The 20,374-nt window shown below is 45.6% G+C and overlaps 1 protein-coding gene across 3 annotated transcripts in view; it reads left to right on the top strand.

Moving 5' to 3' along the window:
• FLNB (filamin B) overlaps nt 1-20,374 on the top strand; it is a 76,012-nt gene that overhangs the window by 42,908 nt on the left and 12,730 nt on the right. For 2 of the 3 annotated variants that reach the window (XM_072347854.1, XM_072347853.1), the window contains 23 exons: nt 220-356; nt 650-843; nt 1,191-1,304; nt 1,830-1,973; nt 2,229-2,352; nt 2,594-2,754; nt 3,296-3,386; nt 3,625-3,794; nt 5,988-6,105; nt 6,705-6,967; nt 7,582-8,179; nt 8,414-8,587; nt 8,975-9,137; nt 9,514-9,674; nt 10,666-10,833; nt 11,897-12,020; nt 12,228-12,384; nt 13,628-13,817; nt 15,480-15,727; nt 16,639-16,713; nt 17,443-17,545; nt 18,393-18,533; nt 20,041-20,169. In XM_072347854.1, coding sequence (XP_072203955.1) covers nt 220-356; nt 650-843; nt 1,191-1,304; nt 1,830-1,973; nt 2,229-2,352; nt 2,594-2,754; nt 3,296-3,386; nt 3,625-3,794; nt 5,988-6,105; nt 6,705-6,967; nt 7,582-8,179; nt 8,414-8,587; nt 8,975-9,137; nt 9,514-9,674; nt 10,666-10,833; nt 11,897-12,020; nt 12,228-12,384; nt 13,628-13,817; nt 15,480-15,727; nt 16,639-16,713; nt 17,443-17,545; nt 18,393-18,533; nt 20,041-20,169 — 3,947 coding nt within the window. The remainder of the gene's footprint in view (nt 1-219; nt 357-649; nt 844-1,190; nt 1,305-1,829; nt 1,974-2,228; nt 2,353-2,593; nt 2,755-3,295; nt 3,387-3,624; nt 3,795-5,987; nt 6,106-6,704; nt 6,968-7,581; nt 8,180-8,413; nt 8,588-8,974; nt 9,138-9,513; nt 9,675-10,665; nt 10,834-11,896; nt 12,021-12,227; nt 12,385-13,627; nt 13,818-15,479; nt 15,728-16,638; nt 16,714-17,442; nt 17,546-18,392; nt 18,534-20,040; nt 20,170-20,374) is intronic. The other variant, XM_072347852.1, reaches the window with a different exon arrangement.

Raw genomic sequence — 20,374 nt, 5'->3', positions numbered from 1 at the left:
CAGAGCAAACCAAATATTTGACACTCAGGATCTGCAGTGCGAAGCAGAAGTGTGTGATAGGATATATGACCTCTTTGCTAGAAAGACTGCTGGGCTCTGTGCCACCACAAGATAGCATCTGTTAATTTGGGAAATCCAGTGTAAAGCCTCATTAAAATGCCTGGGGAGAAAAGCATGTAAGCTGTATGTTTCTAATTGTGCTCTTCTTTTCTCTCGTAGCCCCTTTGAAGTTCACATAGGTCATGAAGCAGGACCTCAGAAAGTACGAGCCTGGGGGCCAGGACTGCATGAAGGGATTGTGGGCAGGTCGGCTGACTTTGTGGTGGAGTCCATTGGCACAGAAGTTGGTTCTCTTGGTACGTTACTTTACTTAGTTCTCCCGAAATACTTAAATGTTGCAGTGCTGGTAACAAGCTCCTGAGAAACAATAGTTATCACAGCATGGGACGGGGACGGTGGTTTTGTGGGATGTGGTTTTGTGGGATGAGATACAGAAGGAAGTGATAGATTATTGCTCATGGTGCTGAAGACGAGAGATAGCAAGCATCAGTTATGGATATGGCTTAAAAAAGCAGTTTGAGGGGAACAGTATTAGATTAGCAACTATCACAGCTGTAGCACAACTGGTAAGTAAGTGTTTCTTTTTCAGGCTTTGCAATAGAAGGTCCTTCTCAGGCTAAAATAGAGTGTGATGATAAGAACGATGGCTCATGCGATGTGAAGTATTGGCCCAAGGAGCCTGGTGAATATGCTGTGCACATCATGTGTGATGATGAAGACATAAAGGACAGCCCTTACATGGCCTTCATCCGACCGGCGTCAGGAGACTTCAACCCGGATAAGGTGGCGTAAACCTCTCACTGGGGCATAATGTGGTTTGGTAGATCTCTTACAGAGGTGCTTCTAAAGGCTTCTGGTAACACGCTTGACTCTTAAGCTGCTTCTATTTAAAGCTCTGTGTTTGTATGCTCCAGCCAGATATTACTCAGCTTTTTCTAATAACTCTGCTGTGGTTTCGATTTAATATAATGCAAACTTGCTGAAGTAGTCAAAATTCTCGGTTTTTACACTAGCCTCTACTTGTATCCCATGCTTTTTGAGTTCTGTAGGAAGAGGAGATTTGTAGAAATGAATCACTTTGTGTTAGCTCTTCCTGAACTGCAAGCTAAGACTCTTGGTTCTGTTTCCAGGTGAGGGCTTACGGTCCAGGCTTGGAGAGAAGCGGCTGCGTAGTGAACAATCCTGCTGAGTTCACTGTTGAAACCAAGGATGCTGGGAAAGCACCTCTGAAGATATATGCACAGGTAAAAAAGCCAAAGGCGGCTTCAGCAAAAAAGGGCTTTAATGTCACTGAGAAAAATGCCCTAAGTATTTCTGCTGCATTACGCACTGCTTAATTCCGAACGTTTGCAATTGTTGCAGCTCTGTGCTTTGATCCATATAATGTAGTCAGACAGCAAATCTAACTCAAGGCAGGGTGACTTCTCCCCTTGAGTCTTAAGTGTGTGGCTTTACTTCTGCACTCAGAGCCTCCTCAGAAAGGCAGGCTGTAATTTTCTCAAGTTATCATTCAGGAACACCTGAAGTGTCTTTGGGCCTGTGAATCTCAGGTGAACTTGTTAAAATGTGTTGTGAGATAGTGTGAGAAATGAGCAGTTCAGATGAGAAAGGCTTACAGGAGTGCAGTCTGTGTGTTCCTTCAGTGTTTGAGTTGCACTTTTTAGGAAAGAACAAGATTTTGGAACAGTCCTGGCATGTTCAAATTAAACGAATGTTTGCAAGGTACCTGAACCTTGTGCTCACTGCTGCTTGTACTGACTGCTCTTTAGGATGGAGAAGGAAACCCTATTGATATCCAGATGAAGAGCAAGCCTGATGGTGTGTTTGCCTGTTCCTATGTGCCAGTTAAACCAATCAAGCATACTGTTTCTATTGTCTGGGGAGGAGCCAACGTGCCCAATAGCCCATTTAGGGTAAGTGGAACTTGAAAGCGGTGTGCCTTTCTGCTGTCTTTTATGGGCATCTTGCCTGTTGAAAAGAGCTTTCTGGTTTTAATCTCACATGCTGGATGTCTTATATCAGTCCAGCTGCAGCCCAGGGGAATCAGGGCAGTTTGTTCTTAACTTGGTGCTATTTTCATGTGGCTTTTGCCCAAGCAGTGCTTCAGTTTGACTGTGATCTTGAGTGTGAATCAGTTGTGTAATTCTGACACTCGTGAATCCATTCAGGTCCTGATAGGTCAGGGGAGCCATCCTCAGAAAGTGAAAGTGTTTGGGCCTGGTGTGGAGAGAACTGGCCTGAAAGCGAGCGAGCCAACTCACTTCACTGTTGACTGCACGGATGCTGGAGAAGGTAAAGGCAGATTGGATTATTGCTGTGGTGTTGTGCATGGTTGGGCTTTTTGTTCTGTTTTTCAATGCTGGGGTGTTTTTGGTTTTTCAATAGAAAAACGTTGGGAAGCAGAATGTGAAAATGAGTTGTGATATGACCCATTTTATCATTAACATGGTGTCTTGAGCAACTACTGGAAGCAGAAATGTGCTGGCAGTTTGGCTGTACCATCCAATGTAAAACTTCTGTTGGCTTTTCCTAGGTGATGTCAGCGTTGGAATCAAGTGTGATGCTCGTGTGGTCAGTGACGAGGAGGAAGACATAGATTTTGACATTATCCACAATGCTAATGATACGTTCACAGTGAAGTATGCACCACCTGCTGCCGGGCGCTACACTATTAAAGTGCTTTTTGCAGGAGAGGTTTGTAATCTTCATTTTACAGGCTGATATTTCCGGAGTCTGTTTATCTGTTCCCCCATGCACACCACCTGCCACTTACTGAGTGTGACAGTGTGCAGGTGGCTCCTTTCACTCCAGCCCACATGCACCTTGTCTAGTTGCTGTTTTTAAAACTCCTTTTTAGTACTTGAATGTACACAAATGAGACAAATGTTGACTATGAAGTTCAAGCCACATGATGCATTTGGCTGTCATAATCAGCGTGATGTCAGTGCTAGCTTACCTAAGTCTAGAGGCAAGGCAATGCTATTTTCTAAGTTGTAGAAAATCTAAGTTACTATCCAAGGAATGGGCACAACAATAAGTTGTTAAAAGTGGGAGAAGCCCATGCAAACAGTTCCAGCTGTTAACTTTGGCCTAGACTTTGAATGGTGCCACAAGTAAGGCAAAGCATTTAAGTGAGATGCTGCTGGAGCTAAGATGCTCCTGCTTCAGTTTTATCTGTCTAGTGTGAGTAATGAGGAGTGACCTGGTTTTATTTAGAGCTGTATTTCTCTTGCAGGAAATTCCTGCCAGTCCTTTCAGAGTTAAGGTGGACCCCTCTCATGATGCCAGCAAAGTGAAAGCCGAAGGACCTGGGCTGAGCAAAACTGGTGAGACCTAGTGGAGGTGGTGTTGGCCAGTGCTATGAGGCAGCCACTGCTTGTCTGGGCACTGCTGGGGTTCAGCGGTGGGGTGCTGACTGCAGCCGGTAGGGGTGGCTGGCGACTGAAAAGGGCTCTTGTTTCCTTGGCTTTTTTGCTTGAGTGGGATTTATAGGTACTGAATGCTTCTTGGGAAGAGTTTCTGTGTGTGAGCTCTGCATAAATTAGAATTAATGTTTTTCTTCAGGCGTGGAAAATGGCAAGCCAACGCACTTCACTGTGTTCACTAAGGGAGCCGGGAAGGCTCCGCTGGATGTGCAGTTCAGCAGTCCTGTGCCAGGAGAGGCGGTGACAGATGTGGACATCATTGACAACTATGACTATTCCCACACTGTTCGGTACACTCCAATACAGCAGGTAGGTCTGGGCTCTCCACTAGGAGTACAAAAGGGAGCAGCTCGTGTTGCTGTAGCACTGTGACCTGGTGCTGTGCACAGGGGAACTTCTAGTTAAAATCTGGTGTCCTGTTCCCCTAACACAAAGCCTGCAGGACAGTGGGGATTGGAAAGCAGTGGTATGGATTTCTGGTTCAGTTATTGGTGGCTTGTTTCTGTTTTCTTTTCTGGACCAAGCGAGATACTGAAGCAGCAGCACGTGGCTCGTATTGCCACTGCACAATGGTGGTATCTTTTTGCTGCCTTATCAGTTGAAAGGGAAAGGTGGCAACCCATTATGGGATCTGAATTGGGGCCAGCCGCTTCATGGTCAGCCTGGGTGGCCTCTGCCTGCTGCACTGGGGCTGCAGAGTGTGTCTGTCAGCCTGCTGCTGCTGCTCAGCTGGAAACCAGTGTGTGGTGAAAAAGTACAGTGTTTGAATGAGTTCTGAGCAGAGAAGTGAAGGAATTGGGCAGGGAAGCTGGGCTACAGATTAAACAGGATGAAGTATTTTGCCTGTATTTGAGGTTTGCCCATGGGTTGAAAAAAACAAAACTTGAGTTGAACTCGTTTTGGTTCAGACAGATACTTCCTAGCAACACCATTAAAGTGGAAGTTGCTAATAACTAGAAGTAGTTTCCCTTATGCCATACTCAATTCTTGTGTATTTTTCAAGACTTAGGCACTGTAGTGGTGAGATGAAAGCGTTTTGATGTCTATACTCTGCTGAGCAAACAAGTGAGCTACTTGGTCAACCACACTGACTTCCTTGAATGTAGCTGTGTAAAAATGAACTGATACAGAAGTCTGCAACGCTGTTTGTCTAATAGTGCTGGATTAGCATTCTTGGACACACCACAGAGCTAGCATTTGTTTTTGGATAAAGCAGTTGCATGATCTGAGGATGTGGTTGGTGTGTCTGTTTGGAGAGGCTTTTGCTTGTTCAGTTGGGGTTGGTATGCAGAAGGGAGCAACTCTGCAGCTGTGTAAGAGCAGTAAATGCTTCATGCTAAAAGGAAAGGTGAGACAAGGCAGGTACCCAAACCAGGTATCCTTTGCAGGGGTTATGCTCAGGATTACTGTACTGTGTTGCCAGATTTAGAAACCCTCTGGCTCATTACCTCTTTGGGAGGGATAGTTTCATTAGTGAAAGAGTTTGGATTTCACTAAGCTGTGGGCAGACCTGGCTGCCTTTCATGTCTATAAGAACAGAGCTTTGACTGCTGGACTGTGGCATTTGGATGATGTAGGGATACTCTACAGCAGTATAGGGGGCATCTCAGCTGGTAGCATTTGTACAGTGAGTCAGAACAAGTTCCCTGGCTGTGGAGTGTGAGTATGTGGCTGTGTGCATGCTGAAACCTTACATCTGAGGGAGCACATTGGGTCACAGAGGAGCTGTGGCCCTACAGGAGATGCTCGCAGATGGTGGTGTCACAAGAACAGTGATTAGTAAGAAGTGAAATTAAGCTGTGTGGTAAATAGCAGCCTTGCTTTTTCTCCAGGCTGAAAGCACACAGATCAGTCCTGAACCCTGCCTTCCTAGGGTTTGTCAGCAGGAGCTTATCTAAGAGCAGGTCGATGAGACTCTGGACTCTGTGGAGTGGTTGGAGGACTGGCTAGGTAGTTAAATTCCTGAGGGACCGTGTCAGCAGTGGAGGAACCTTGGTTTAATGCTGTTTGCTCAGCCTTATCTCTCTCACGTGTGGTGTTGCTACAGCTACCCGTGTGTGTGTTTTCCAAAAACAGCTAAGAATAATCATGGAAGCTATTCACTAGCTTGCCTGAAACATCCATGATTATTTCACTTGGGAGCTGAACTGGCCAAGAATGAAAAGTAAGCAAACAGTGAGTATAGCTAAAATATGGACTGTGGTAGAGGAGAATAAAAGGAGCACACATCTTGGGCTGAAACTTGCCATAGCTGTGCAGTATTTCAGCCAAAATATACAAGAGCATTAATCTTTCTGACTTGTACAGCTTAAAGCCCTGGTATTTGAAGTGCTGTAATAAAGCAGCTTCGGTGCAGGCTGGGCTGTGGTGTGGCTGTGGTGCAGAGGGGCAGGATACCTGTCTGCGGCACCCAGCTGAAATGGATTAGGTGATGAAATGATTATATATTAGTGCATCTGTGTGAAGCGAGACATTAAGCTAACTCATCAATTCTCCTACTAGGGGCCAATGAAGGTTTTGGTAACGTATGGTGGAGATCCTATCCCTAAAAGCCCTTTCACTGTGGGAGTTGCTGCTCCACTAGACTTGAGCAAAGTTAAAGTCAACGGACTTGAAAACAGTAAGTACAACATGGGCTTGGGAGCCCCGTAGCTTACTTCTGAAGTGTCTTCTTGTTCACTGTGACAGCTGGCACCTTCTACTGGACCATACGGGGGCAAAACACATTTTCTTTAACTTGCTGTATTAAGGGAAAAATCATCTTCATGTACATTGTGGGCAAGGTCTGCGTTGGGGTGTAGTCCCTGGTGGTGATTGAGGCCAGACTTCTCACCAAACCAGCAACCTGCTGATATAATCTGGTTTCTCTGGGCTAGATCACTGTTCAAAGAGGTGTAACATCTTAAGTGTGGAATTTCATTCACACAGTCTCATTTTCTGAAAGCAGAACAACTGTCAAATGTTGTGTGCCTTAGAGGAGCCTCTCTGACACTGTCTGGCTGTGCCTTACAGCCTTGTTTAGCACTGCAGCTTTGCAGCTTCTGATTAACCAAGGCACTTTGTTATTTTTTTGTTTTTCTTTTTCATGTGGAAGGATGTAGACTGAGTAGGGCTCTGGCAGTTATTGTTCCCTTGCTAATATTGAGTAAGAGATTTCTTGGAGTGTTGTCAACCACTCAAAACTTAATGTAGTAATATAGATTTTTGTCTTTTTTTCAGGAGTGGAAGTAGGGAAGGATCAGGAATTTGTAATTGACACCAGAGGAGCTGGTGGACAAGGTAAACTGGATGTTAATATTTCCAGTCCTATGAGGAAAGCTGTGCCATGTCTGGTGGAGCCAGTTCTGGGTAAGGAGTGCAGTACAGCAAAATACATCCCAAGAGAGGAAGGACTGTATGTGGTAGATGTGAGCTACGATGGCAATCCAATCCCAGGCAGCCCCTATACTGTGGAGGCCACTCTGCCTCCAGATCCCTCCAAGGTGAGTGAATGGTAATGGCTGTAACAACAGCTAGTAACTGAAAAGTGAACTGTGCTGTCACATGAGACCTGGCTTGTATTTGGCCAAACCAGACCCTGGAACTTCCTTTCTCCAAGCACTGGGTTGTTTCATTTGCAGACTTTGTGACTCATGGAAGTCAATTTTTAAGAATATATACTACTTAGAATAACTTTATATTAATGCTGCAGGCATTTTGCACAGTGTGATACATGCATGTGTTCTGACATAATAGAAGTTGGTTTCATGACCAATGTAATGCTTATCGAATGTATAGATTGAGATGCTTCTTTGCAGAGAGAAATTTCAAGAGTAATTCTGAACAGCTATCCATTATTCATCATGCCTACCCTTATATTCAATGACACGTTAAAAACAGCTCTGGAAAGGGTATGAGTATCTGCCTAGAAACTTCTATGGAGGAAAGAGATAACAGCTTTACATTAAGACTGGGAGGAGTGGCAAAGGAGACTTTGCTTTACGTGTATTTTTAAGAGCTTGTTAGTCAAGTCTCACATATTAACTAGTCTGTCTAAGGTCATCTGTGGTACAGTAGCATGACAGAATTAGTATCTCAGCTGCATATTCTCTCCTAGGTAAAAGCTCATGGACCAGGTCTTCGGGGAGGCCTCGTTGGAAAACCAGCTCAATTCACAATAGATACCAAAGGGGCAGGAACTGGAGGTTTGGGTTTGACGGTGGAAGGCCCATGTGAAGCTAAGATTGAATGCTCGGATAATGGTGATGGAACCTGCTCTGTCTCCTATCTGCCTACCAAGCCTGGAGAGTACTTTGTAAACATCCTCTTTGAAGAGGTTCACATTCCTGGTTCACCATTCAAAGCAGACATAGAAATGCCATTTGATGTCTCTAAAGTCATTGCCACAGGACCAGGTCTTGAACGTGGCAAAGTAGGTGAGGCAGGGCTGCTGAACGTTGACTGTACAGAAGCGGGTCCTGGTAACCTGCGGGTGGACATAGTGTCAGATACTGGTTCCAAAGCTGAGATCCAGATTGATGATAACAAGGATGGGACCTATGTTGTGACATATGTGCCACTCTCGGCTGGCATGTACACGATCAAGATGAAATATGGAGGAGAGCAAGTGCCTAAATTCCCTGCCCGGGTCAAAGTGGAGCCAGCTGTGGACACAAGCAGAGTTAAAGTGTTTGGGCCAGGAGTGGAAGGGAAAGGTAAGAACAACCCCATTCCTGCTATCGGAGTTAGTATGATTTTAAGATTCTTTACCCATACCAAGAATTCTGAGCAATGTGAGCTGTAATAGCTTTGCATGTTACTATGGTGACCCTTGAAGAGGGTGTTTCACTGTGTTCCCAAACGTTGTTTATCGTGCTGGTTCACAGAATGTTCTGCTGTCTGAAATGCGTGTGCTTCTTGAAATGACTCTTCAAAACATTGTCCTGCAGATGTCTTCCGAGAAGCTACAACGGAGTTCACTGTGGATGCCCGACCTCTAACAAAAGCTGGTGGTGACCACATCAGGACGCAGATCACAAGCCCATCTGGCTCCCCCACAGACTGTCAGATCCAAGACAATGCCGATGGGACATACGCAGTGGAGTACACACCATTTGAGAAGGGTAACCTCTGTGGTTGTTTTTTGTCTTTTTTTTTTAAGTAGGAGAACTTGAGAGGGGAAAACCAGCAGCAAGCAACGCTGCTGATACTTTCATTTGGCAAACTGCTGAGTTCTGCCAGGAACTTCTTGATGTTCTCAGCAGGATTTTTGCAAGTGGGGGAGCTAATTGTGCAGGAAATACCTATTTGAACTTGAAGAAATGACTTACAGTAGCTTATTTTCAGAACAGCACGTAGATGGCTTCTCAGTTACGAAATGCTGCTGAAGTCTTGTGAAATGCAAGAGGAAGGTCTTATCTATCTCCTGACATCTGAATCTGTAGGATCTTGTAGGAGTGATGTGATCAGAATATTTAGGGAGTTCAAAACATGTTTTCCTCCTCTAACAGGTCCACACACAGTCAGTGTAACATATGATGGCGTGCCTGTGCCCAACAGTCCCTTCAGAGTGAATGTGACAGAGGGCTGCCATCCTTCACGTGTAAAGGCACAAGGACCTGGACTCAAAGAAGCTTTCACAAATCAGCCAAATGCCTTTTCGGTTGTCACCAGGTAACCAGGCCAACTTGGTCTTTCAGGAATATCTGAGGGAGGGAGGAGCGTAGTGGGCTGTGCAACACAAAATCCTAAAACCAGTACAAATATTTATAAAATAACCAAACTACGTCCTCTTGATGAATGTGTTTGCTACCTCATAGGTTACTGAGCTCCCTGCTCTGCAGGGATTATGAGCTGGTAATGGTTGAGAATAAAATTCTGGGAGATGTGAGTGAGGTTATGCTTGAACTGCTTTGCATTTCAGAGCCCACTACAGGCAGGGCATCAGAAGTCAGGCTGCTGCTTTTCCAGTAAGGGCAGAAATGTGGCATGAGTGCTGTGAAGCTGCTGCTGCAATGGGTTAATTCTAATCTGCCTTTCTCATTTGCAGAGGGGCAGGAATTGGTGGCCTTGGAATAACTGTCGAGGGTCCTTCAGAGTCTAAAATCAGCTGTAAAGACAACAAGGATGGGAGCTGCAGTGCCGAGTACGTTCCTTATGTTCCAGGAGACTACGATGTCAATATTACGTATGGGGGAGAGCATATTCCTGGTAAGAGCACTTGTTCAGTGGCTTTCAAAAGAAGGAAGGTGTTGAGTTGGTGCCTTTGCTCTGTCTCAGTCTTGCTTGGGGGATGATGAGGTTTTGATGTTCTGCTTTTCCTGAGAATAGAGGCAGAAATTGTAGCATCTGGGTGAGAGGAGCAAAACATGTCTGGATGGGTGGAGTAAGAAAAGGGACACAAGCTTTGACAAACAGCTGATATAGCCCATTCTGGTTGTGTTGGAGCAGGGGGTACCTTACTTTGGTAGTACACAACTTGTTGGCTTAAGAAAATACCTCTTTCATTTGTGGGTGTCTTCAAGGCTGTTCTGCAGTAAAATGGTCTAATGGAGATTATATTAAATATTGTCATGGGAACTGACAATATATTAAGCATATATTGCCACAGGGATTATATTAAATGCTGTAAGTTTTGATCACCGCAGAAGGCAGCGACTGTTCTGAAAACAAGCATTTGTCTGTGTGTGTTTGCAATTTATGTAAAGCTGAAGAGGTTTAAGCAATGTTCCAGATACATCTGGCAGCCAGCAGCTTGCAATTAGAAGGATGTTTTTCTCAAGACCAATAATTAATGCTCCTAAATGCCAGGCACGTTTTGCTGCAGTGTGTGCTTACACGCTGTCATACAGCATACATCTAGGTGTCCTTTCCCTGACGTTCAGAGGGAGCTGATTCTGTCCTGTTGGTCCTCTTTTATTTATCAACATATTGGAATTGATAAAATGTGAAGGAAACGACTGCCTGTGTTTTGATCAGTTTCTTGTGTCTTGGAAACTTGTTTCTTTGTTGATTTAGTGCTTAGTGTAGGCTGAGCTCGTGCTGTCTTTTATCTATAACTTGTCTTATTTGGGTACTGTGGAAGTGCCTGTGCTAGGAAGAGGCCCATTCCCAAAGCCAGAGCCAACCATATGCATTCATGTGGGCATTTTCTGAAACCGTTCAATCTGTGTTATTCAACACCAGCTCTGTTAACTTCCAGGCAGTCCTTTCAAAGTTCCTGTAAAGGATGTTGTGGATCCCAGCAAGGTGAAGATTGCAGGACCAGGCCTGGGAACAGCTGTTCGAGCCAAAATCCCGCAGTCCTTTACTGTGGATGCCAGCAAGGCAGGAGTGGCACCACTGGAGGTGGTGGTGGCAGGACCCAGAGGTGAGAACCAAAGCACTCCATCTGGCTGTGCCTACCTGTATTGGGGTGGGGAGTATGATCATGGCCCTGCTTGCAGGGTTGGTGATGCCACTTGATGACTTTTCCTCAGCCCCTTGCTAGTAGGAAAGAGCCAGTTCACTGCCCGAGGGTCAGGTCACCCTGTGTGAGTGCCCTCCAGGTAACAGTTCTTTGATTTTAGTGGATGAGACGGATTCCCGGGGATGGCGCTCTCCAAAGGGTGACACTGCGACAGGTTTGAACTCTCACTAACTAATGGCAGCTTTGGCGCTCAGAAATCTAACCGGCAACAGCAAGAATCATCTGGGGGAGGGAGTGGGAGCAAACTGTGCTGCTTTTAAGGCTTCCCATGACAACTATATATTTCTTTTGCACTTGCTATACTGCAGGGCCTTCCTGTGTTTTCAAGCCAACTTGTAATTGCAGGCTGCTTTGTGTGATCCGTGCTGATATGTCACATAATCCGCAGTAGATTTGGCTTAATGCAAATAGAAATAATTGATCCTGCTTTCTTAGAACTTTGGCAGCTTGCAGGGTTCTCCTGTCTAGGCAGTGAGCCTACCTTTCTTAATACCTGATTGTGAAAGACTCAAATTGGTGAATGCTATGCACTAACTGGATTTAAGGCTCAACTCCGTGCAGTGAATCTCAGTATGTAATCTTGTAAATGACAGTTCAGGCAGTTATAACCATTACCTACTCATTTTCTTTCTGGGAGGACCTTTAATGTATTTTGAGCAATTGCCCTTGACTCGGCCTTGACAAAAAAGCAGATTTTTCTCCAGTTTTTTGTGCTAGCCTTTGTTTGTGATAAGAACCCAGAGAGCAGCAAATGACAGATCTATCTTAAACCAATGGCTCTTGAGTACAAAATAAGGGAAGCTGATCCACACCCCCTGCCTTCATTTATAAAAGAACAAAAAGGAAATCTAGCTTTTTGCAAACTGTAAATCAGCAGAACATCCCGGAGCTTCACTCAGCAAATGGCTGATGAGGAGCTGAATTCTGCTATTGCAGCTGAGAAAGTTTTCTGTTGCTTTTTTAGGAATTGTGGAGCCTGTTAATGTAGTAGACAACGGAGATGGCACCCACACAGTGGTGTACACCCCTACACAGGAGGGACCGTACATGATCTCTGTCAAATATGCAGATGAAGAGATTCCTCGCAGGTAAGGTGCTAAGGATAAGCATTGATAATCTGAGAAGTTCCTGAATGTTTGTGTCCCGGTGATAGGCTGGGCATACACTACTAAAGGCTCAGGTAAGGCTGGTAGCACTGCCAGTGCCTGTCGTGTTGTCCACCTGTTCAGTGTGTGCTGCAGTAATGATCAACCTTGATTTTAGGAGTAGAAAGCAATAATGTATTTCTCTTTCAGTCCCTTCAAGGTGAAGGTGCTTCCTACATATGATGCCAGTAAAGTGACAGCGAGTGGGCCAGGTCTCAGTTCCTATGGCATACCAGCCAGCCTGCCTGTGGAGTTTGCTGTGGATGCTAAAGATGCTGGGCAGGGACTTCTCACTGTACAGATAACTGTGAGTAACTGCAAAGCCATGCAGGACGCCTCTGTCTTAGTCATCCTCTGTGCTATATTTGGCTCACAATTAACCTTACACTCTGTGAATTACCCAAATGAGATAAGTGCAGCTTCTTACAAGGTTACAGAAATGATGGAATTTGAGATGGAGACAGCTTTCTATCAGCATGGTTCAGCGAGGCCACATTTGTAACATCCACACTGAGCGCTGTGTGATGAGAAATTAAAAAAAGCGAGTTTCCCTCAAGGTTACTCAAAGTCATAAGTCACTTAAAGAGATACTACAGGAATGTTTTTGTTTGACTTAGTTACTGCTTTCCCTGAAATGTCTGATGCTTGGTCTCTGTGGCCTCTGCAGAAAGGTCTCTGTTTAGTGGGCCGTAAAACACGTTTCTCAGCTCTGGCATGTCTAGGTCATGGCATGGCGACTGTACTTGCTGTTCTGCATTCTTGCTCTCATGCTATCCCATCTGCTCAGTGCTGCCAAGTGATTGGCTTTATTCTGGAATGTAAGTGTGCCCTTGAAGGATGTGTGTTACTTATCAGAGCTCCCAGCATGGTTACAGCTTTGAAGATCGAGTTCTACAAGCCCTGTGTGGTGGGAATACATTTGTTTGCTAGTTTCTGACTCTGAACTGTTGAATGTCAAATGTTTCCCTGGAAGGAGCAAGCTCTTTCACACTGTGCCTGAAATCTCAAGTCCTTTGCAGCTTATACTGTACTCTTGGCAATTGAAGTCCTTTATTACAGCAAGGTGTCAACATGTAGCTCTCTGTGTGAGCAACCCTGGAAGGCTTTCCAAAGTGCTTTGTGCTTTGCAGCTGATATGTTGCTCCGAGAGCTGGAGGTTGCTTCTTCAGAAGCATTTTGCAGAGAGATGATTGTGGTTTTAGATAAGAGAGCTTGATGCTAAAGCAGCGATCCTTATAATCAGTGTTAGAAGTGGTAGTTGAAGGGACTGTGTGGGCCTGATCTTATGTTCAGGCCTGGCAAGGTCTCAGGTGCTGGGTGCCTCACTGAGGAGTGTTGCTTGATATCATGTAAAGGGCTGTTGTTGATAGCCCTGACTGTTACATAGTAGTCTGACATTCCAACCTTGCTTCTGGTTGTCTGTTCCTAGTGATTCACTTCTGATCCTCTTTGAGACCATCTAAGTATCATTGTGAATAAGTTTCCTGTCCTGCTGAAGAGAATCCTAACCAACTTCAGCGTGCCTAAATCTTCTGCTTTGCTTTCCTCAGGACCAAGAGGGCAAGCCCAAGAGAGTGGACATTCATGACAACAAGGATGGCACATACACAGTCACCTACGTCCCTGACAAAACAGGCCGCTATACAATTGGTGTGAAATACGGTGGGGATGACATCCCATCCTCTCCTTACCGAATCAGGGCGTCTCCAGCAGGAGATGCCAGCAAGTGTTTGGCCACAGGTATGTGCTGGGGTCTACTGCTGTTGTTCGTATGTGGTATAAAACTGCAGTCAGAGGGTTGTGCAGTTGGTGTGACTCCCTGTGTGCTCCCTGTGCACTGTCTAATGATAGGGGATTCTGAAAAAGTGCTAATTTGAAGGAAGAAAAAGCACAAGGGGTTTGTTATGATAGGACACACGAGAGTCTTGTGTAATGATTGCTCTTACAAGGGGGGTTCTCATAAAGATAAAGAACCCTCCACCCCATGGATGAACAGGAATCTCTTGTAGTCACCAGCAAAATCTTTCAGACTGCCTGGGGTGTTGTTAGAAAGAGCCAGATGCAGCTGAAGTTTGATGCTTGTTTTGGCCTAGGTAAATTCTGTTGAGAATTGAAGTGAGGTTGATTTAAAAATAACACATCTGCACACGTTCCCTGCATTCAGGCTCCTTGCACTGCTAGCGTTGCAAGAAGCTTTTCATTCTGAGCAAGATCAGAATTCACGCTGGGGGTATAAGTAGTTGGCTGTGTGCTTCAAGACTAGTAAATCCCATTCAGGTTGGGTATTACTGGTGGTGTTTTCTGCTGCCTTTCTGTCTGACCAAGGTTGGTCAGGGTAAAGGTGAACATTTGGAAGAGGGGTTAAAAGAGGGATCTTCAAGATTAAGAAGTTATTACAACTCAAAAATCAGTGCTTCGACAGAGGGGAGGGATTCCAAGTGTGTTGCCATTGGAGCTCATTTATAGCTACAGTCCTTACCTGTTCTCAGGCCAGATGATCACCGTGCAGCTTTGGGCCACCACAGCCCGCTGCCACCTCCCAGGCAGAGGCTGTGGGGAAGAGCAGGACAGGTAGGGACTACTTACAGTAACATCACCAAATGTTAGTTCCAGGATTTATAAATAAATCGGGCAAGGCCAAATTGAACAGGGAAACTTAATCAGTGGTTGTAGACCCCTGAGAGTGTCTGGGCATTGTACCGACCTGAACTGTGCATGAGAGCGTACCTGGTGTCAGGCCAGCAGCTGGCTGCTCTCAGGCCTCTTTAAACCAGAAATATATTCCTGGCACAATGCAAAAAACAGAGCGGCAGGTATCCCCTTAGCTTCAAAATTTGTATAAAAGAGGCCTTAATGGCTCAATCTGATGCTGTTCCAGGTAACCCAAGTTGCTAACTATTCATAATAACAGTAATGGCAATTCCTCTTAGATGCCAGTTTAAGTTTCCCATTTCCAAGAAGTGCCTTTGACTCTCAGCTGCAAAGCTGAAATGCAATCACTGTAAGGAGGGGATGCTGGGATACTGATCAGGTATTAAAATGACACGTTTGTTGCCGTTTGAAAGCGAGCCATTTACCTGGTAACAAGCGGCGGTCAAAAGCATGAGTATCAAATACACACTTCAAATACAAGTTAATGGCTCTCATTTGAACACAACGTTCCTCAGGCAGGATCTGCTCGATTTGGGCATTGTTTCATGGTTTTTATTTATTTTTTGGATGTGTAGCAGAACAGAGGAAAATGGTTTGCTGGTAATGCAAGAAGAGATGTGGCCCTGGCTGCTGCTGTGCCCACTGCGAGTGTCCCTGGCTCCCTAGAACATCTGTGGGGTGCTTGGTGCTGGGCCACGTGCCCCAAGGCAGCCTTATGAATGATTTCTGTCCCCAAAACTTGTATTGCAGGTCCTGGAATTGCACCCACGGTGAGGACTGGTGAGGAGGTTGGTTTTGTGGTAGATGCCAAATCAGCAGGGAAGGGAAAAGTGACGTGCACCGTCCTGACGCCAGATGGGACAGAGGCTGAGGCAGATGTTGTTGAAAATGAGGACGGGACTTACGATATCTTCTACACTGCTGCCAAACCAGGAACCTACGTGATTTACGTCCGCTTCGGTGGGGTGGACATTCCCAACAGTCCTTTCACTGTGATGGTAAGCCAGCTCTGCTCACTAATACCTCCCCCTCAGATTCCTGCTTCCACGTTTTATTCAGTGATAGGTTAACTCTGTGTGTGTGTAAATTTCTGTAGGCGTTTATTAGGCCAGCAGGAGCTAATGGGTCCTTGTTACTTGTTATTTTGTGCAGTCAGGTGAGCCACCAGAGAGTGGAAGTTTGGCTGCTCTGATCAAAATATTTCATTTCCTGACCACGTAGTTCTTTTTCTAAACCATGTAAGGGTGGTTGTAATCAGCCTCTAAGACCAATTATTTCAGCTCTTGTCAGCTATGGTGCTCTGACTTGTCTGTCTTTCACTCTATAACGTTGACCCCAAAGTAAGAAACGGTGTGCTGACAGATCCCAGGGAAGCGGGCTGTTAGCTCACACTTAAAAATGATTTGCAAACGCTCACTAAAGTGTTACAGCCAAATTCCCCTCTTAATTATATCCCTTCCCACATGCAATCCTTCGGCATGCTCAGGTTTAAAAAGCAAACAAAACCCCTGTGTTGCTGGGTGCAAACTAGGTGCCTCTGAGGGCTCACAGAAGCCCTTTGAGCAAAAGCTTGGAAACAAAATGCAGAAGGGTAGCAGGGGCCATGACTAAGCATGGGCCAGGTTGTACACAGAGAATCTCAGGCCTAAGCCTCTCACCTCCCTCCCTATACCAGTCCCATAAGGAAGCATCTCTGAAACTCAGTTCCATAGGTGCTGTCCTCCACTTTCCTTCCAAGGCTCCCAGAGGTGGCTTTGTCCCTTGGCTGTGTGGGTGACTGTCTCCCCACATCTCCCTGGTGGGTGTGGGTGGTGGGAGGAAGGTGCCCAGCAGCAGGCAGGACATGTTGTGTGAAACACAAGGAGTGCTGACACGGGAGCAATGCTAACCTGCCTTTACCACCAACCAGGCTGTAGATGCAGATGATGCTGCTGTGCGGTCGCAGGAGGCAGTGGGTGCATCCCCCCCTGGATTCCGCCCTTGGGTACACAATTTTTACATTTTTATTGGTTGTTTTCCCCCATCTGTGTTCCATTTCAGATGACAGCCTGCTTCTTGGGACTGCTTGATTCTTTCTGGTCATTGTATTCATTCTTTCTATTTGATCAATTGTTCTCGGAATCCAGACCTGTTTTTTCCATGCTGCTTGAAGGGAGTCTCCAAGTAAACTCTCAGTAACATCCTAAACACGAAGAGGATCATTACACCTACAGCTTCTACTTCTGCAATGTCTCCTGTTGGCAAAAGCAACCTGACCGCATTGCTCTGTTTTCCCAGTAAAATAGCACCGTGTCTTGAGTCCAGAGTCGCACTGTGAAACTTGTTTCTGTTGTCAATTTTGTGTTGCAATCACTCTGCCACATTCAAATCACTTTCTCTTCCAGGCCTTAAGCAACTAAATCCTTTCCGATGGAGCCACTCTGGGTCTTGTGTGTGCTGCGTTGTCTCCCACGCTCTTGCGTTCCATGTTGACCGCTCACTTTTTTCCAGCATGCCTTCCATCCGCACCATGTTTGATTTGCTCTGCTCTGCGATGTGGTGGTGTTATGGAGGAAAGCTTGGCGGGATGCTCTAGTTGGGCCCCAGCCAGTGGCTGCTGACCACCATAATCACTGCACCTTGTCCTGCTTCTGCTCTCAGCAGAGTGGCTCACTGCTCAGCTCCCTTGTGCTGCCTTTGGTTGTGATGTGATCGAGCCTTGTGCTTCCTACAGGTCACAGAAGAGGCTTACGTGCCAGTTGGTGACATGAATGGCATGGGATTCCGGCCCTTCGATATGGTTATCCCCTTTGCTGTAAGGAAAGGAGAAATAACAGGTATTAAAGGTTGTGGAGCTTCTTGGGGGGGCTTTGTCTTTTGTGAGCATGTTTGTCCATTTGCAGCTAGCAGTCTGTGTGGTCGAGACCATAGTGTGTGGAGGAGAACTGTATTATGCCAGGAGCTCAGTTGCTTAATTTCACATCAAGTGGCATCCACTGGGGTTTGAGTGGGATACGCCCACGATGCTCTGAAATCTTGGTGCTGCTGCAGCCCTTGGGGCTGGGCTGGGAAGTACTGCATTGCAGGACCTGCTGTTGATTTTCACCCTCCAGAGTAACTACATACATGCTAGATTGGCTTTGTATCTTCCACCCTACCATGTCCCTTCTCCAAAACAGTCGAGCCTTCTCAGCAGTTGAACTAAAGAATCTCAGTGGTTTTTTTCCAACCATAGTGATTCTGTGGTTCTTCTGCACAAGCATCACTTGGCAGCTCCCTGTCACGCTGAGCTGCAGGTGTGGGCTGGGTGCTCTTGCTCTAGCTCAGCCACCCCTGCCCAAGCCATGCTCTGTCCCTGATTGCAGAGGCAGAGCATCTTGCAGTGAAGCACATCAGTGCCTTTCCTGAGGCTCACCATGCAAATGTCGGTGGCTGCAGCCAACAGCCCTGCCTGTGGAGTTTGTAAGGTCACAGAACTGCCTGCCAGATGTCTACTGCTGTGCTGTATTCATGTAACTTTAGTAGAAAACATGTCTGTTTAGCGTTCCCATTAGTCTCCTGTTTGTGCCTGTGGGTAAGTAGTTTAACAATTGCTTGCTTAAAACGGCTAGACAATTCTTGGTGGGTGGGAGAGGGGAAGCAGGCAGTTTCTCCTTCTGTGTTTTACGTGGTGCTTTTTTGTAGGTGAAGTACACATGCCCTCTGGAAAGACTGATACACCAGACATTGTGGATAACAAGGATGGCACTGTAACAGTGAGATATGCTCCTACAGAAGTTGGGCTGCATGAGATGCACATAAAGTATATGGGAAATCACATCCCAGGTGAGTCTGACTAAACAGGTGGCTGACGGAGCTGAGCACAGCAACCTGTTGACACGTCATTTCCCTGCTGAGGTTTCTGTGGCCTCATTGTAGCACTGCTGCAAGAGCTGCTTGTGACATCTTAGTGCTCAGCAGCAGTTCATCTGCATGCAGTCTGATGAAAAAGCAAAGCAAAGGAACGAGTGCAGGCACATGTGAGCTTCCACTGTGGTTTCATAGTACCAGCCAGGCTTAAAATGGATTTGGGTTTTGGAAGCTAGCTTTTGTGGCATTTTACTATGGAGAAGAAACATACAATTTTCTAAATACCATTTTTTGCGGGGTTGAAATTTACTGCCTTGTTGCTCAGCAAAACTAATAGTTACAGTACATGTATATCCTTAAAACTGCATTGGCATAAAAGCTACAATCTGTGCAGAAGACCAAGTGGCTAAAACACTATAGTTAGTCTTTCCATCTCACTGCAATAAAATAAAGCACACATGCACGCTATGCTGTAATCTTTCTTCTTGGCTGCTTCTATACAAAAAGAAACCACTGCCTTTCATTCTTTCTCTCTTCTCTTCTTTTGTCCTTAGTTCCCCAGCTCCCCATTGTGCTCTGTCCCCCTGGCAGCTTGGGCTGCCTCTCAGGCATGGGGGAAACAGGGCAGCTCTATGGCATGGTGTGCAGATATGGGGCAGAGTACTGCCAGCACTGCCTCTATTGGGCTGCTGGTTCTGCTGGGGCAGGGAAACTGGCTGAAGTGAAGAGCTCATATAACATGATGTATAGTGCTGCTTCAGTACTGTGTTTGTGTATAGCACTTCTAAGATCAAACTGGCTGACGTAGCGGCTCCAGGAGTCCATTGTCTTGTGCATGGCCAGGGGGATGCTGTGCCTCAGTGCTTCTTGAAGGCTGTTATGAATCAAGCTTGCTTCTGTCTCAGCTGCAGAATCTAGCTTTGGACTTGGAAGCTGTCTGTGCCTTTTTTGAAACTATTACTGGCTGCTGGTGACTGTACTTCTTGTTCTTGCGCACCAGCTTTACTAATCTCAGGCTGGCAAATGCATTTCTGGATACCCTTCAAATCTGCTAGTTCAGGTTCATTGAGTCAGGCAATGTGCAGTGCTTGTTCCTAATTCTGAGCTGCCCGAATTCATGATTAGTATCTGAAATGAAAGTCTGCTTCTCTGAGTCATCCTCTGATCTAATGTGCTAAATATAAACTGCAGATGAGTAAGACCCTTTACAACATCATTTAAGCTTATCTGTGGTAATTGGAGTAGCTCTTTGTCATGACTAAACTGTGGAGCAGTATCTTTTGAAGATGAAAGGAGTGGCATATTCATTTTAAAGTGCTCTAGAGTGGTGTAAAGGTTCTTCAAACACCGACTGGTGAGAGTAGCACAGAAGAATGTGGCAGTGAATAAGCATAAGATCCTGCTGGGTAAGAGCAACTTGATGGCTATTTCATTCTTGTAGGCCACTAATCCTCGAAGTGATTATTGTTTTCTTTTTCTTTAGAGAGCCCTCTGCAGTTCTACGTCAATTATCCAAACAGCGGCAGTGTGTCTGCTTATGGGCCTGGCCTCATTTATGGGGTTGCCAATAAACCAGCGACCTTTACCATTGTCACGGAGGATGCAGAGGAGGGTAAGTCTGTTCTTTAAACCCACCTTACTGTAAGCTTGGAACTTCTAAGAAGTGCGATGTGGGTTAGCATTAATTTGAAGCATAGTTTGCATTTGTTTGTTCACGTATGAATCTCTGGTATGATGGAAACAATGACTTGTGCAAATATAATGCAAAAATGGCCTCCATCGAGCTGTGTCATATGTGCAGTAAAAGCTGTTTTATT

The sequence above is a fragment of the Excalfactoria chinensis genome, chromosome 12, assembly GCF_039878825.1.
Source record: "Excalfactoria chinensis isolate bCotChi1 chromosome 12, bCotChi1.hap2, whole genome shotgun sequence".
NCBI classification, from domain to species: Eukaryota; Metazoa; Chordata; class Aves; order Galliformes; family Phasianidae; genus Excalfactoria; species Excalfactoria chinensis.
The sequence above is the reverse complement of the archived record's forward strand: the minus strand, read 5'-3'. Positions and strand labels throughout refer to the sequence as shown.